Source organism: Hipposideros armiger, unplaced genomic scaffold (assembly GCF_001890085.2).
Source record: "Hipposideros armiger isolate ML-2016 unplaced genomic scaffold, ASM189008v1 scaffold_268, whole genome shotgun sequence".
NCBI classification, from domain to species: Eukaryota; Metazoa; Chordata; class Mammalia; order Chiroptera; family Hipposideridae; genus Hipposideros; species Hipposideros armiger.
The window spans coordinates 519,515-535,726 of record NW_017731618.1 but is presented as its reverse complement, the minus strand read 5'-3'; the positions used below and the strand labels follow the sequence as shown (position 1 = coordinate 535,726).

Sequence of the window (16,212 nt, the reverse complement as noted above, 5' to 3'; positions counted from 1 at the left end):
ACTAGACTGAAGAACAAAAGGACAGCAACTTGTCTGTTCCCCTTCCCCCAATTCCCCAGCACTGTTCCCATCCCCCCAATTACCCAATAAAAATCTTAAAAACAAAACAAAACAAAAAAAACCTACATTTGAAGTGGATCAATTATTCAATATTTAAACAATAAGTGGTGAAATCAACTACAATGTGATAGTAGTAGCAATTTCCACCATTTTGTAATGGAATTTATATGACAGATACTACTCTCCAAGTGATCTAAAGAGCAGTTCTCTAAAACTATTTCTAACAAATAAATGTAGGGAAGACTTTAAAAGGATAGGTTGTGAAATTATCAGTGGGCTGAAAACCAATTTCAACCACTTACTAGCTGTGTAGCATTGGACAAGTTACCCTCTCTAAAAGGTCAGTTTTTTCATCAGTAGATTTCATGAGGTTGTTAATACCTAACCATCAGCATTGTTAATTGAATGAAAAATGTGTCTTCAGATTTTAGGATCTATACATGTTCAATAAATGGTAGCTATTATTGTTGTAATATAAACATATTTACAAAAGCAACCTGAACCCATGCTTTGCTAGATAATCTTTGTAGCAACACAACATATAAGTGGGTAATGCCTGGAACATTTTTATATTCTTTACATAAACTGGGATAATTGCCAACCAGTTCATGACGGGCCATCAGTCAGAAGAAATTGAAGCTATTGCATGGAACATGCTGTTTTACAGCCTCATTAGAAGACAAATTGAGTAGGATCCTAGGTTTTAGTTGTTGACATTCCAATGAGATTTTAGGACTTAGAATTCTAATAAGGGATGTTTATATAAACATATATATTTAAAATCCCTAACTATTGTTTTTCTCTATTAATTACTTCTTTTTCAAATTGCTTTTTATTCTAAACTTGAAGAGAGAACCATATTCTGAGAAAAATGATTTTGTTTCAATCTTAATGAATAATAAAGCAGTATGTACTCATTTCCTCCATGAATCGTTTTGACTCAGATATTTTGGACCCATCAACAGTCTGGATTTTCTGATTTTTAGGACAAATGTGATCTGTTTTTAAAGCATGTTTTATTTGCAAAGTATAAATACATAAGCTCTACTCCATGTAGGGATTTTTAAAAATGATTGAAAAGGAAGCCAACCCAAATAAACCTACTAGTGGTCCGCCGTGCTGAAGAGGCAATAGAACTGTTGAGAGAGAAGGAGTTCTCATCCCTGTCTCCTGACACACCTCGGCGAGGAGGGAGAATGGAGGAGGGTCTCGGCAGAGAAGAGCGCTTTTCTGGGCTCTTGGTTACTCCATCCTGATTGGGGAAAACAAAAGCACATTGGGTTCTTGTGAATCTTTATTTTAATAATACAAATCGATTACATTGTTCTGGCTCTTATTACTCTTGTGCTGATAGAATTTCTTCTAATACACACTACTGAATTTCACATGCTTAAAAGCATTTCCACTTTAAAACTCAGAAAGAATTCATAGTTGCCTAGAGGTTTTATAAAAATATATTATTTTGGAGTTAGTGTTAGTGATTGATTGTGAATTCCAATTCTAAATAAAATAGGTAAAATGAATACACTCATGCAAGTTTCAGTAAATTAGTAATTTTACTAAAAAAATCTCCATTAGCGTGATAATTTATTAATCAGAAAGGACTGGCAGTATGACACCACATGCATAATATTCCTAACATATCTTGTGCATTTATGTGACAGGTAATCTAAACACCTTACATCTACTTAGGATTTAATTCTTACCACAAAATACCACAAAATAGCATTTTATAGCTAAGGAAACAGATTTAATCAGTTTATGTGACTTTTTTCAAGATCGCCATGCTGGTAGGTGGCAGAGGTTAGTATTAAATCTTGGTGTGTCTGATGCCAAGTCCAAATCATCTACAATGTTATATATAATATGCTATATGTAGTGTTATATTTAATATATTTTGTTTGTATTTGAAGTTTTATTAAATACCAAATAAATTAATAATAGATGGTAAACCAAAAAAAAAGACATTTTCTATTTGTTTTATTGGTTAGACTGTTTATAGCTTTTGTGAAGTTTTTAATTTGCGTTTGTTTTTCTTAAGGTCTATTGTTTATATGTCTAACATTTTAGAATTTAAAGTCTTTGTTTTCATACATGTACGTTATAACCTTTCCCCAAATGATATTCCTTTCTGTGCCTCTGATTGACTTGCTGCCTTACCTTGTTCCCTGATTCTGAGTATGGCAAACGGTCTGTGGAGCCCGCTGAGGTGGGCTGTGTTAAAAAACTGTCAGACAAGGTAGCCCTTTTTGTCAGACTAGGGCAGGCTGAGCTGCTTCTTGGGGACTTTGTGTTACCCTGTAAGGCAGGAATCTTTGACAAGGTAGAGTTCTAGCCATGAAAGAAAACAAACAAAAGCACAAAATAAACCGAACTATGAAGTAAAAGGAAAATTTAAAAAATGTATAAACATATAAAAAATTAAATGTATACTTTCAATAAGAACACATGATAAATGGTTATAATCAGCGATAGAGATGTATATTTATGGGAGAACGAGATTTGCATTGAATATTGAATACCTCTTTTTGACTTAAAAATACTCATAGATCAGAATATAGGATAAACTATTCTTTATGGATTCTATGTATAAAGTCTGATGAATCCATAGGTCTTACAAGGATGCCATATTTGGAAAATATCTCGAGAGTCTGTTGGAATTGTTCCTGTGATAAACACAGCCCTTAAGATGTATGTAACTGATATCTTGGTCACATTTCAAGAAGTTTAGAACAAGGTATATTTAAAACCTAATTATGTAATTTTTTCAAGTTGAGAAAATATAGTTTCAGGTTATCTACATTGATTTCATCAGAAAATTGCAGTTTATATGCAATGAGTTTGTTTTATGAGTAAAATGCATACTGGAGATGAATTATACCATAAAATTCATAACATTTTTATACATAGACTACAGTTTGTAAGACATGTTATAAATTCTAAAAATGAAAGTCAGCACTGAAGACATTGCTGATAAAAATCACAAGACTTAATTTACAGGTGTTGATAATCCCTGGGGAGCTTGTCAGCAAGTTTAAGTAAGTGGGTTGGATGTGTATGGCTTTTGGAGAAAGCTATGCTCACATGCCACAGTCTCACGGGAGATGCTATTAAAAATACAGACAAGTATGACAAAGCCAAGGAGATTTTATCTGCAAATAATTAATCTGACTTAGCTGTTACAAAAATAGCAGTTAAGGCTAAGGTTTTTTATTTCAAGTTTTAATTTCCTTAGCCACTTTAACAGAGGCATTAAGTATTCACATAATGCACAAGTCACTTCTTATTTTACAGACCCAACACCTTGTGTGGGAACTGTTAACTGGGTCAGCCGAAAGACATTTTTTTTTTTTGATTGATGCTACCCACAAAACAGTGAATTTCAAAAGTGTGATAGAGGCAAGAAAAACGGAGCAATTGCATTGCGTCAAATTATAAAAGACAGCTATTAATTCTATGCTAAAAACAAAATGAAACAAACACACACAAATCCAAATAAAATGAAGAATTATAGGTTAGGTTCACAATAAAGATCAATTGAAAAATCAGATAACTGTTCTGATGGATGTACTATCAGAGATAAACAAAAGTTAATCTTAGGGTTTTAGGAAACTTAGGAAGAGAATGAGGATACAAGGAAGGGAAAAGAAAGGATGTTAAATGAGAAAAAGTTAGAAAGAATGGTGGTCTAATCTTCAGAAAGATGAGATAGGCCATTTACAAAGAAAAAAGTTTTGTGTGAAAGAATGTATATGGTTTCTATCTTAAGTGTAAGCATTGAATGCCAATTGCTGTTGAGTTATTCAAAGATCAAGGGACTTGAAAATTTTCTAAAGGCTTTTCAAACAATGTACATTTGAAACTTCTGTCCTAAAAGGGAAAAGCTCAAATTTACTTTCTATATTTGCTCCTAATGGTTTCCACCTTTCAAATAATAGCAACAACCATCACTGTTTATTGAATAAATACTATGTTCTAGGCATTACACAGTGTACTATTTTATAAAATTTCTACACTTAATGTTCACAACAAACTTATGATATAGGAATTCTAACTCCTCCCCTTATTTTTGGAAAATTAAGACACAGGAAGAAAAATATAGCTAATAAGTGTTTCAGGCTTGGATCTGGTCTGTTTTATAACCCTGCTCTTAAAACACCACAGCTCATGATTTCTTCATCAGAAACAGAAGGTACAGAGATACAATTCTTGTAATCACAGTGTTTTCAAAATAAAGACTAAAATTTACTAAAGCAATAAATGGATTTTATTGCTTGCTATATATTCAAGAACATATCTGAAAATATTTATATAAAAATCAAATATATATATAATATATATAAATATATATATATTATATATATATATATTTATATATATAATATATATATTTATATATATATGTTATATGTGTGTGTTTTTATCAACAAAAAGACCCTTGGGTTCAAGATGATATAAAAGGTCTGGTTGTTATTAGAAATGAATTCCTATTTTTCGCAATAAATAAAACCTTACTAGTTTTTTAAAAGCTAAACAAAGAATTGTAATTTACATATCATACATGATGGCTGAGACCTAGAAAGTTGTGATATGCTACTAATTAACATTATTCAATTATTTGTTGTTATTTTAGGATTTCATTGATAGTCTTTTGATTTTTTTCTCTTTCAATAAGGAGAAAACTATTTCATGTTGGCTTTGGTCTTTTGAAAGTTTAAAAAATATGGTTAATAATATAAAAAACAAAATTCACAAAAGAAGTATAAAAGATTTAAAAACATGAAGTTAAATATTATATTATTATTATTATTATTATTTTTCAAGCCACATGCTGAGCTTGTTTTTTTGTTTATGGTATTGTGAGAATTTACTTTATTTTAGCTGTTCTAATAGCTATGTATGAATATTTCATCATGTTTTTTAAATTAAATTTATTGGGGGTGACATTGTTTAGTAAAATTACATGTTTCAAGTGTACAATTCTATAATACATCATCTATATTGCATTGTGTGCTCACCACCAGTGTCATAGTGGTTACCAGTGGGTAAGGGGAGATGAAGGGTGGTAGAAGAGGATAAAAGGGGTCAAACGTATGGTGGCGGAAGCTAAATATCATTAATAAAACCAAATTAGAACAGTAAGATATTTCAAATTCACTAGTAAATGTAGGAAATGCCTAGAAATGCCTAGTAACAATAAGAAACATGGGCACTCTCATGTAAAGCTGGAGGACATAGAAGTCAGTAGAATTTTAGTGGAGGACAATTTGACGATATGAAGCAAAAACTTTAAATATGGACTTTCTTCTTGAAACAACAATTTTACTAGTAGGAAATTATCCTAAGAAAATACATACTGATAGATTTAGCCAAAAAGATTCTACAGTAATATTGCTAAAATAATAATAGTTTGAATGTGAAACAATAGGGAATTGATTAAGTATATCATGGTAAATAAATAAAATGCAATATTATGTAGTCATTAAAATGATGTACAAGAATGTTTAACTACATGGAAATCTGTTTACTGTTCAATTAAAAAACTGATACAGTGTTTCCATTTTTGCTTGTATTAAACCTATAAATGTATAGAAAAAAATAAAGATTTTACATCAAAATGGTAACTGTAGTTATTTGTAGATAGAGGATTATAATATGTTTTTACTCATTTTTGTTCATCTACATTTCATTTTCTTATTTTGTAAAAACAAATATGCGTTACAAAATATAGTTTTGTGTTGATTATAATGCTTTATCTTGAATCTATGAAAAGTAAATAATTGGGCTCCCCCACTTTTGCCAGATCATCTTGCTATTTCACACGTTTTGTTTTACTGATAAAGAAGCCTAAATCCCAGATCAGCTGTCACCAACTACCATCACATGTCATTCCAGGAGACACTAAGATACAGCCAGATGCCACTGAGACTCATTCTGGGTGAGTGAATGATTTAAAATGACATTTAAGAATAAACAACTGAAGTCTAAATTATATCTAAAGTTGTTAAACACTGCCACTAATACAAAAGAGAACTTCAAATGAAGAACAAGGAAAAAGTTATGTTACTCACAGGGACTTTGTCCTTTGCCTGTTTAAACACACTGGAAGCCTGAGTCGATTCACCACCTGCTGCTATAGAAAAGAGAAGACACAAACAAACAACCCCAAACTTAGTGGCTCAAAACCACATACATGCATCTTTCAATACCCTTTGGATTTTCAGTTGTGTCAACAGATTAATGCAAAGCAAAATTTTGCTCAGATTTAAACTCAAATTCAGTAACTGAAGAAACCTGAATACCAACATTATGGCACGTGGCTGCCACTACAGTGCTAATTAATATAATAACGCAGTGTTTACCAAAGCACAGGTACACACACCAAATACTTTTCTATGGGTTACCAATGTAGTTTTAAGTTGTTATTACATGAGGATAGGTCCTTTAGAACGGAAGTCACAGAATAGTACTCTGAATGCTGTGGGGCTGAAGGAAAAGGACTGGTTTCCAGGATTGACATGATACGAAAGCCAGTTCATGGAGATTCTCAAACCCCCTTTTTGTAGCCATTGGCACACCTATACATCGTCTTGCATTTTATATTCCAAACTGTCTTAGTCAGCCAACCCCTTTCCCTCTGCACCCTTCCTTTCACAACGTGAGTGACACATTTGTTTGATGTGAAACACACCACATGAGAAGTGAAGGGAAGAAAAATAGCTTGTCAAAGAAAGAAAACAGGAGAGGAATTTTAAATTCAGCAATATACGACATGTTCTACACATGCACTTACTGTACGAAATTATTACCACATCTGTTACTGCTGTTTCTCTGGCTGTGTTTTACACTTCTGCCTTCAATTTTAGGCTCTGTTATCTCTAGCATATCTTCTGTTGATGACTTACCTGACTTGACTTAAGTATCTCTCATGATTTCCTTTGCGTTTTGGCAAACTGTCTGTATTTAAAAGTTGTGCTTAGAAAATGAAAGACCCGAGCTTGTTTGTTCACTTCCTCCTTAATTTTCTTTCATAAGAGAGAACACCTCAGGGGTAAAAATGCTCATCCTTATAGGCATTTTGAATGAGTTTCAAAAAGGTTCCTTATGCCATCTGCATCTCTGGCACACAAATAATGACTTGTCTACGATATGCTATATGCTATTTAGGAGTGGTTAGTAAGATTATTTACAGATTCTGGACTGATTTTTTGTTGTTGCAGAAGCAGCAGCAGCCGTGCACATGATGTGTCCTTACTATTTCTATAATGTATCTCAAATTTCTGTGACATGGGTAATTTGCTTCAAGCCAATGATACCGATGTTTGTATATGCTTTCTGCCTCAGTATCTTAATATTTGAATGAAATAAGGGAAGATCCCAATTAGTTCAAATATCTTAAATTTTCTTTAATGAATAAATGAAAAAGACAATTTACTCTCAGTGAGGCGAAATGAATGCCAGTGACATGTAGGTACTTCAAACCATTTGACATTTTCTCTGAAATTCTACAATCCTGATATATTCTTTCATTCTTTCAGGTAGGATATAGGATTTTTTTTTTTTTTATGCCCAAACCAAGAGATTCTACCTGCCCAGGCATGTGTCTAACTAGAAGAAAAATTTCAAGTTTAATACAAATGAACTAAGTCAGATATCAGATTTAGATGTCATGTTAATTCTTAACTATAACTTAGGGGAACTCCTCATTCAGAACCTTTAACATCAAGGTTTGTATATAATTATAAGGCTTCCACTTTCAAGTACTGCCTTAAAGACTAATTCTTGAAGGAAAGCACATGAAATGATTCTTAAGTGAAGAACACAAATACAAAATACTTGGGATATTTAGTGGCTATCATAAAATAATCAGTTAATTTGTTTTTCCTTTTCTTATCAAGGTTAATGCTGCTCTTAACATTGAAAACCTTCTGAATATTTATAAAAAAGTCACTTCTTGTGATTAATGGGAAGGAAAATATTCCTCTCTGATTTAACAATCTGATATCTTATTTTGTAGACTGCAAGAATGCCCCTTAATAAACGCTAAAATAAAATATATTGTAAATTAAGATTATCCTAGTATAATTATACATTTAAATAAATACTTATCACTGAAACTTAGGAATAGAGTTTGCATCATAGATACTTGTATGGTTTTTATATGACTTGTAACATGTTTCACTCCTTCATTTCATCACTTTTTCCAACAGCAAAAAACAAGTATATTTGAAGAAGACAAAAAAAAAAAGGTAGTAAAATAGAAATAGATCTAAGTTATAAGAAATTTAGGGGGAAAGAGTTTTATCTTTGAATTTTGAACACTTTGAATTATATAGAAAAATTTAGCAGTTTGGATCCAACCCATTTAAGACAATCCCAAAAATGAAACGTCAAGTATGAGATGTAGTACAATAGATTGAAAGCTTTCATGATTTTGGACATGAGAAATAAAATCTTATGGGATTTCCAGACAATTTCCTTTTTCTTTTCTACTTTTGCTTTCCAAAGCAATTTTGCAACCACTATTTAACCCCTGATGTGCTTTTCATTTTCAATCTCAAAGTCACTGTGCATTCTTGGTGGTTTTCAGAAAGTTCATCAACATCAGTAACAGATCTGGCAGTAACAATACAGAAAATAAGACAAATATGTATGGCTTTAAGCATGAGGGAGATAAATAAACAAAACAATGAGAATGCATACCACGGTTATAGTCATTACCATCGTCTAACACACAGAATGAAAAGAGGAATCCCCAGACCGTGACACTAGAGCACAATGCCAAGATACAATCACTGTTACGTCTGAGCATGACAAAGAAACAGATGGTCATGACCTCTTCTGCAGGGAGGGGGGAAAAACAAAAAGAATAATGATACAAGACACTTAATAGCGAAATTGTTCATGACTGCTGAGATTCTTGGAAGAAAAACAAATGAAGAAGCTACTACAGTAATGAGATTTAAAAAAAAAACCAAAACAACAAAAAACATGTCCATGTTTGCCAGCCACATTGCAGAATTGAACAGTCACCTGTGGTTTTCCGCTTAACACAGGAGAGATGAGTTGGTCTAGTATATTTGATAGCAGGTTTTAAAATGAATTTCCTGGAGGGAGAGTGGGCCTGAACTTCTGTTTTTTTAGCAAGTTCAGCCTTCTTATAAACTGCTATGAATAAAACACAAAAAGCATACCATCAGGAAAAAATGAACAGTTGGAGCACAACCGAACACAATTTCATAAATAGTTACCACTGTTAGGCAGTTTCTTCTACAGAAGAGTAATAATGAATTACTTCAAAGACATTTTTAAAGAAGTGATTGTTAAATGAACCTTTTTTCCTTCTCACTTCATCTCTGGAGACTGTGCTAGGTTCCTTTTTAGCTATTTTTCTTTCAGGAGTGGAAATTCTGCCTCTCCCGGTTTTAAAAGGCTTTTCTTTTCTATGTTTCTCAAGAGATGGTCTCCGAGCCTCCTTCTCAGCTTTCTCCTCTTTAGGAATAGTTTCTAACTGTTCTGTCATGATGCTCCTATCATCATCTGCGGATCAAAGCAAATCATGACAACAAGAACAACAACAAAAACATTAGTAACAAATGTACAAAATCCTTCATCTTTTAACAAAATGCAAAATAAAGAGATAAAGGAATTTTTTAAATGTTTAAAGTGAAAAAAAAATTCCATTAGGTTACTGAATTTTATTGGGGAGCAGAAAATGAAAAAAAAAATGCACACCTTGAGTGTCCACCCAGAGGCTGTCAGCATCCATGATGGAGTCATCAATGGTGGTCTCATCTTTGTAATCATCATAGGTTTCTGTCTTGTATTCTGAGAGCCCAACCTCTTCTCTCTCAGGGGAAGCCGGAGCCTCTGGGGAGCCATCTTCGGGTTCTGCCTGGGCTTCAGCTGCTTCTTCTATTTTGAGCTGTTCTTCACCAGGAGGGGACGGTCTCCTTTCCACCTCAGGCTGCTCTAGGGCTGCAAAACGCACACTGTGGGAACCCGACTCCCCTTCATCAGTTGTGGTTTGCACGACAGTGATGAAATCATCCTCGATCGTCACAACAGACTCAATCACTCCCTTGTGTTCACCTGGGCAGGTCTCCCCAGATTCCCCCCTGACACCTGAGACTCCCAGGTCAGTAATCTGAAGGGTGTCTGAGCGAAAAAGCAGTTTATCATATTCTCCTCGGGCTTCTATCTCTTCTTCCTCACTCTGAGCTTCTGCGGGCTCAGCCCCAGTGGCTGCAAGCAATGGCTCTGTAACCTCAGAGGGTGTGATAGATATACCCGGGGTCTCTTTGCTTTCTTCTTTTGGCAGCTGAATAAATTCCATCTGGACATCTGCTCTCTCATCTGGGGCTAAATCGGCCTCTGAAGCGGCAGGTGCACAAGGTATTTCCACTGATAATTTGACGGTGAGCTCGTCTTGAATTAGAGAAGATTCTGGGGATGTTTCCTTCTTGCCCTCATCAGGCTTCAGGGACTCCATGGTCAGGCTTTCATGCTCACCGCTGGACTCGTAGGACTCTTCTTTGTCTACAGCTTCCTGGTGCACCAAGTCAGGCTTGGCCACCTTCTCCTTGACTTCTGCAGTGTCACTGACTTTGGCGCTTTCTTTTGCGTGGCCAGACTCAACGCCCATAAACACACCTGCGTCCTGAGGTGCTGCAGAGAAGGGAGTGAGAGCCTGTGTAGCCTCGAGTTTAAGCTCTGTTGTCTTTCCAGAATCTATGTTGAGCCCCGAGGCCATCTGTCCAAAGTCACTGACTTTAATATCTAATTGACCTTGGGTAGCTTTCTGGGCACTGAAATCCAGTTCTGGTTGAGCTTTCTTGGGTGGTTCTACCTCAGCTACCTCTGGCACTGAACTAAGACCTTTCTCTGCTTTCTCAGCCATGACAGCTGATGCATCATCCTTTGACGCTGTCAGTTCTTTGGCCAAAGCATGCTCGTAGGTTACTCCTAATCCAAATGTTTCAACGTTATCTTCTGTTTCCTTGGAATATTCTTTTGAATCAGCATGTTCTTCACTCTTTTCTGGTACAGTATCCAGCTTCTCATTAGCTTTCCTCTCCTGATCAAACTCCCTACTCGGTGCTGGTTTGTCACCAGCGACATGTGAGGATGCTTCTTTCTCAGCACTGAACTCATCTTTGACTCTTCCGGCAGCTGCCAGTTTAACTTCAATCAATGAAAGGTCTGTGGCCAAATCTCTTCGCGCTTTATCATCAGTGCCTTCATAAAAGGAACCACTCTCTCCGGATAAATTCTCACTATCTTGAACCGGTGATGGGAGTGGGACTGTATATTTATTGAACACACAGTAGCCCAGGTCTTCAAGCTGACTGTCTGTTTTAACAATGATGTGGTTTTCATCAGCGACAGGGGGCAAGCCAGTACTACTCTCCTCAATCACAGTCTCTGATGGGACTGACTTCCTCCTGGTCACCTCGTCTGCACTCACGGAAGCTAGTCTGGATCTCGTGCCTGCCAGATCTAGCATTTCAGGCAGGTCAGGGGCCATGACAGTACCGTTTTTGTAATAATCTTTGGCTAGGAAAGGCGACTCACACGAGGTTTCGACTTGAGTACTTGGCTCTCCGGTAGCTTTTTCTCCCTCTACTTGCTCTTCTTCCTCTTTGCTTTCTATTGGGAAGCAAGGGGCTTTCTCCAGTGCAGGGGTAGTGGCTGGAAGGTAATCATCCCCTTCGTCCATGCTTCCACTGGTGTTGGTTAGAATATCAGAAGCCAATGGAGAGAGATCATGCCCCCGACCAAAATTAAATCCAAGGGCTATGGAATCCAGGCAAGACATGGGTAAATTGATTGACATGCTTCTTTGTTCTATTGCAGACCTACCACCAAGTCCTAAACTCCTGCTCAGTGTCAAATCGTCCTTATTCTTACTGTGGAGATCCCTTTTCTCCCCATACACTTTTGGATCAATAGTGAACATCCTTTCTTGAGGAGAACTAGGTTCTTCTGGTAAATCAGGTGGATAACTCTTTGCAAGAGTGCTATACCCTGCTTCCTGTGCTGGGACATTGGGCTGGGACTCTTCACCTGCCTGAAGTCCATTGTCACCATTTTTATACATGGGAGATACAGCATTTTGGGCACTTTCTCTTGTGTCACTCAGTTCATAGTAATCACTGCCTGGCTGGATGCTTTTTGTCACTTCTTTCAAGGCAGATGTTTCAAAGTACTTGGACATTCCTGATTTATCTTCGTAAAATGGCATGTCAAGCGCAGCAGATGTTGCAGCCTCAACTCCTTCAACCTTATTATCTTTGTCAGCAACTTTTTCTTCAAAAAGGTCCTCGATCGCACTCTTTTCACTTAGTGTAGCTGGTTCCTTCCTGACTTTCTCCAGTGTCGTAGAGGCCATGGCTGTATTTGTAACTGCTTGCTCTAGGCTTCCAGGGAATGACTCCTGTTTTGATACATTTATGGTAGGCTCTTGACCTTTCTGTTCTTCTTTTGAGAAAGCGTGCTCTGTGGAGGGCTGAATTACACCTGTTTCTTTACCGATCAGTTTGGGGGATTCGCTCTCTTTTGGCATGGTTTCCTTGTCAGAAATGGTTGTTTTTTCTTCAAGCTTTAGCTGAGGTTCCTTTTCAGTAAGTGCAGATTCCTGTCCACTAAGGGCGGACGTCTCTTTTTTCTGCACACTCTCTTGCTTCACTGCTCCTTTTTCTTCTCCTAAAACCTTCTCTGGGACACATTCTTCCACAATTGGAATGTCGCCAAATTTAGGTGAAATCATTGCCTCTGAGTCTGGTGCTTCTGCCATTTTGTCAGGTTTATCCTCAAGGGGCTCTTCAACTTTAAAAATGTCTTTGGCAGTCACTGGGCCACTGGTTTCTCCAAAAAATTTTTTGTTACTTAGTTGTAATAGGGCAGGGGCAAAGGGTGATTTTTCTCCAACTATTTCATTCTTCATGACATCTAAAGGAAGAGTGAAGCTTCCACCCTGAAAGGGACTTGGCATGGGAGAATCAAATTGTTTCCCTTCCCATTTTGGGATATCTTCAAGTACGTCTTTTTTCTTCATGGGTGTTAGGGGGCCAGGAGATATCGGAGCAACTAAACCCCACTCATCCTTTTTTGCTTCCATTGGCATTTCGATGAACCAGTTCTTTTGCTCTTTTGGAGCTGGGGTTTCTGCAGGGAGACCAATACCAGGTACCACTAGGCTTGGTTCTGTCTTCTGTTTCTTGTCTTCTAGGTCGGCACCAAAATCGTGCCCAAACAGAGTGAGTGGTGTTGTTCCTTCTTCTGTGTCTTGCATGTCATTTTTATCAGGGGATGTTTTAGTTGTCTCAGGCTGAGAAACTAAGGCAGCATGTTTAAGATCTTCACCAGGCTTTATGTGTTTCTCTGACTCCTTTTCCTTCTTGTCTAATGGCTCAGCTAAAGAGGGAGTCAATTCCTGTTGATCATGGAACTCCATCTTCGAGGCTGTAAGTAAACCTGAAGTAATTGGGTTGATTTTTAAACAAATAATAGGCAAGTGCTTTCAGGCAGTAAGCTTAAAATTATATTTTGAAATGACAAATGAATGGTAGGGCAAAAAGAAAACTATGGAACATGCACGCATGCTACCCATTTAAAAACCAATATGGAAATGTCAGGATTGAGATATATTTGTACTATTGCTAAAATAGCATATTTTGCTATTAATGCATACAGAAATTGTAATAAGAGTATATTTTGAATATTTTTTCCTTTGTTTGTTTGTTCGGTCTCTCCTAAACAGTATGTGATATGTACTGTAGTAGGAAAAGAATTCCATATGCCTTCTACAGGTAAAAATTATGAATTAAAGAATATTGAATAAGTAGCTGCTATTAGGGTACAAAGAAAATATATAAACTAAAAATGAAAAAGGATTGATTTCTACTAAACTTGCTCATCTATTTTCTCATTTAAAAGTGAATTGGTAGGTCACGGGCAGAAGGTCCATTAATTTATGATAAGCATTAATAGTTTCAATTAGTTTGATTGACAAACACCAGGACTGCTATGCGGGGCACTGAAACGTTACTGACAATTTTTCAGAAGTCGCTGAGATTACATTTCAGAAATATAAATAAATATTTGCTACTGACTTTAGATGTTAAGGCCTAAGAATTGATAAGCCAATTTCTACCACATATTCAAAATTCTTAATTTGTAATCATTACTTAGTCTGTATGACAGATGTAAGACAATCTGAATTATACTGTTAATACTGGGAAGTTCATCTGAGTAACAAAATTTTAAAGAATCAACTATTAAAATATCTTTCTCTCCTTGGTCATGATTTCATTCCCTAGAACACAACCACATGGTGAAGCATTCACCAGTATTGGCTTTAGGGAGGCTTCACAGAAATTAAATGACTCTTTTTTATTTTTATTTGTTCAGCAATCAAAAAGGCCTCCAAGTCTCACTTGTATTTTAAGGTCAAAGGTATTTTATTGTGGTCATTAAAGCTAAATGCAATTATCTAGAAAAGATTTGGGGAAAATAAAGTTTAATCATCTGTCGAGAGCAAGTGCATGGGTCATCATTACCTTATATACGTGTGTGTCCTGTTGTAACAATAGAAAAGAAATACTTCATGAACTTCTAATAAAGATCAGATGAATAAAAACTCAAGAGATATGGGGATGATCAAACGGGTTGGTTGGCTGCCATGGAGAGGAAATGATATGAGAAGCATCAGCAAGGGCTTTTAAGGAAACGGAACCAGTATTCATTGAAGCATAAAAAAATATAGCATATTGCGGTTGCAAACAAAAAGGGTTCTACCATTTAAGCCTCTTTGTGCCCAAATCCAACTCTACGGTTTGAAATAAAAGCATATGAATCGCTGTCCCCCAAATAAAAATAAAAATAAAAATACACATGTATTAGCAATGTGACTGGCAAACATTTGAGATGGGTGGGGGGAGCTCACATAGCATCATCAGCCTGGCTGCAAAGCGTATTGTATCATGGCAAAGGAAAATGAAGACTCAGCTGCAGCACTGGAAAACCAAGCTGCCACACAGCACCTGCGCAAGCCACACTCTGTTCATTGAGCCTAAAACAGTGGTCTTAGGTTCATGACAAGACTCAGCGATGGAAGAGCATTGGAAAGGCATCAATCAGGTTGGTAAGCTGCTGGAGAGGAGATCATTTGCAACAAAACACATGCAAATCCTAAGAAAGACACACCTTCCCTGGCAGAGGAAGGGGATTTTACTTCTGCAGACACCTCCTCGGTGACCTCTTTTACACTTTTCTCCTGCAGGGCCCCTGCTGGGGCACTCTCTTCGGGAACTACTTGGGCCATCGCACTAGACTCCGCTTGGCCCTCACTGAGGCCCTTAGGTAGGTCTGAGGCCTTGGCAGCCCCACACTCTTTCCCAGGAAGAGTGACAGGTTTCTCTTCCTCAGCCATTGGACCCTCTAGCGTTTCTTCTTCTTAGGGATGAAAAAGACGTTGACATCATGACCACAGAACAATGCACAAAACAACAGAAATATTATTCAAGGAACACTTTCAGCTCCATGATAATTGACCTCACGAGAACCTCTTTCACCATTTGGATGAGCAAATGCATATCCTAATGCAAGTTACATTAGTGATTGCTTGGAAAATTATGTATAATCTGCTAATAATGATGCCTTTTAAAAATCTCATTAAAAGGTTGTTTCAAAACTTGAGAGCTGAAAGGGTTGTATTGCTCTATTACCACTTAGTGGGAATGGCAGTAAGCGGCACACATGTGGAAAGCTGGCTGGAAGCAAGAGATGGTGCTGCCGGGTAACAGATGGCTGTGAAAAGATAGATGCATTGATGGACTGAAAAAAACCCCTGAATTTGTTAGACATGTGCTGTTTTCTCCAATGCAAGAAGTCCCTACATATGAATTTCTGATTACTTTATTTAAAACATGCAAACTTCACTAAAGAACTCGGGGAGTAAAAAAAGCTTTGCCTCAAAATAAAATCCCATCAATTACCTTTATTGTTTTATCATGAAGTCCATCAAAAATATTGAAAATAGAATTTATTTAGCATTTCTAAGGTGAAAGGCTGCCTAACTCAATTTACTTTACTTTCACTGAATTATAGGACATTAAAGAATATAAAAACTTTCAAAGCTTTCAAGGAGTA

The 16,212-nt window shown here is 36.4% G+C and overlaps 1 protein-coding gene across 22 annotated transcripts in view; it reads right to left on the bottom strand.

Annotated features, from left to right (window-relative positions):
• MAP2 (microtubule associated protein 2) overlaps positions 1–16,212 on the bottom strand; it is a 274,645-nt gene that overhangs the window by 27,227 nt on the left and 231,206 nt on the right. For 9 of the 22 annotated variants that reach the window (XM_019656874.1, XM_019656872.1, XM_019656883.1 and 6 more), the window contains 7 exons: positions 15,268–15,516; positions 9,796–13,536; positions 9,394–9,600; positions 9,094–9,228; positions 6,132–6,193; positions 2,221–2,391; positions 1,165–1,312 (listed from right to left, as the gene is read on the bottom strand). In XM_019656874.1, coding sequence (XP_019512419.1) covers positions 1,165–1,312; positions 2,221–2,391; positions 6,132–6,193; positions 9,094–9,228; positions 9,394–9,600; positions 9,796–13,536; positions 15,268–15,516 — 4,713 coding nt within the window. The remainder of the gene's footprint in view (positions 1–1,164; positions 1,313–2,220; positions 2,392–6,131; positions 6,194–9,093; positions 9,229–9,393; positions 9,601–9,795; positions 13,537–15,267; positions 15,517–16,212) is intronic. The other 13 variants (XM_019656892.1, XM_019656889.1, XM_019656888.1 and 10 more) reach the window with 10 other exon arrangements.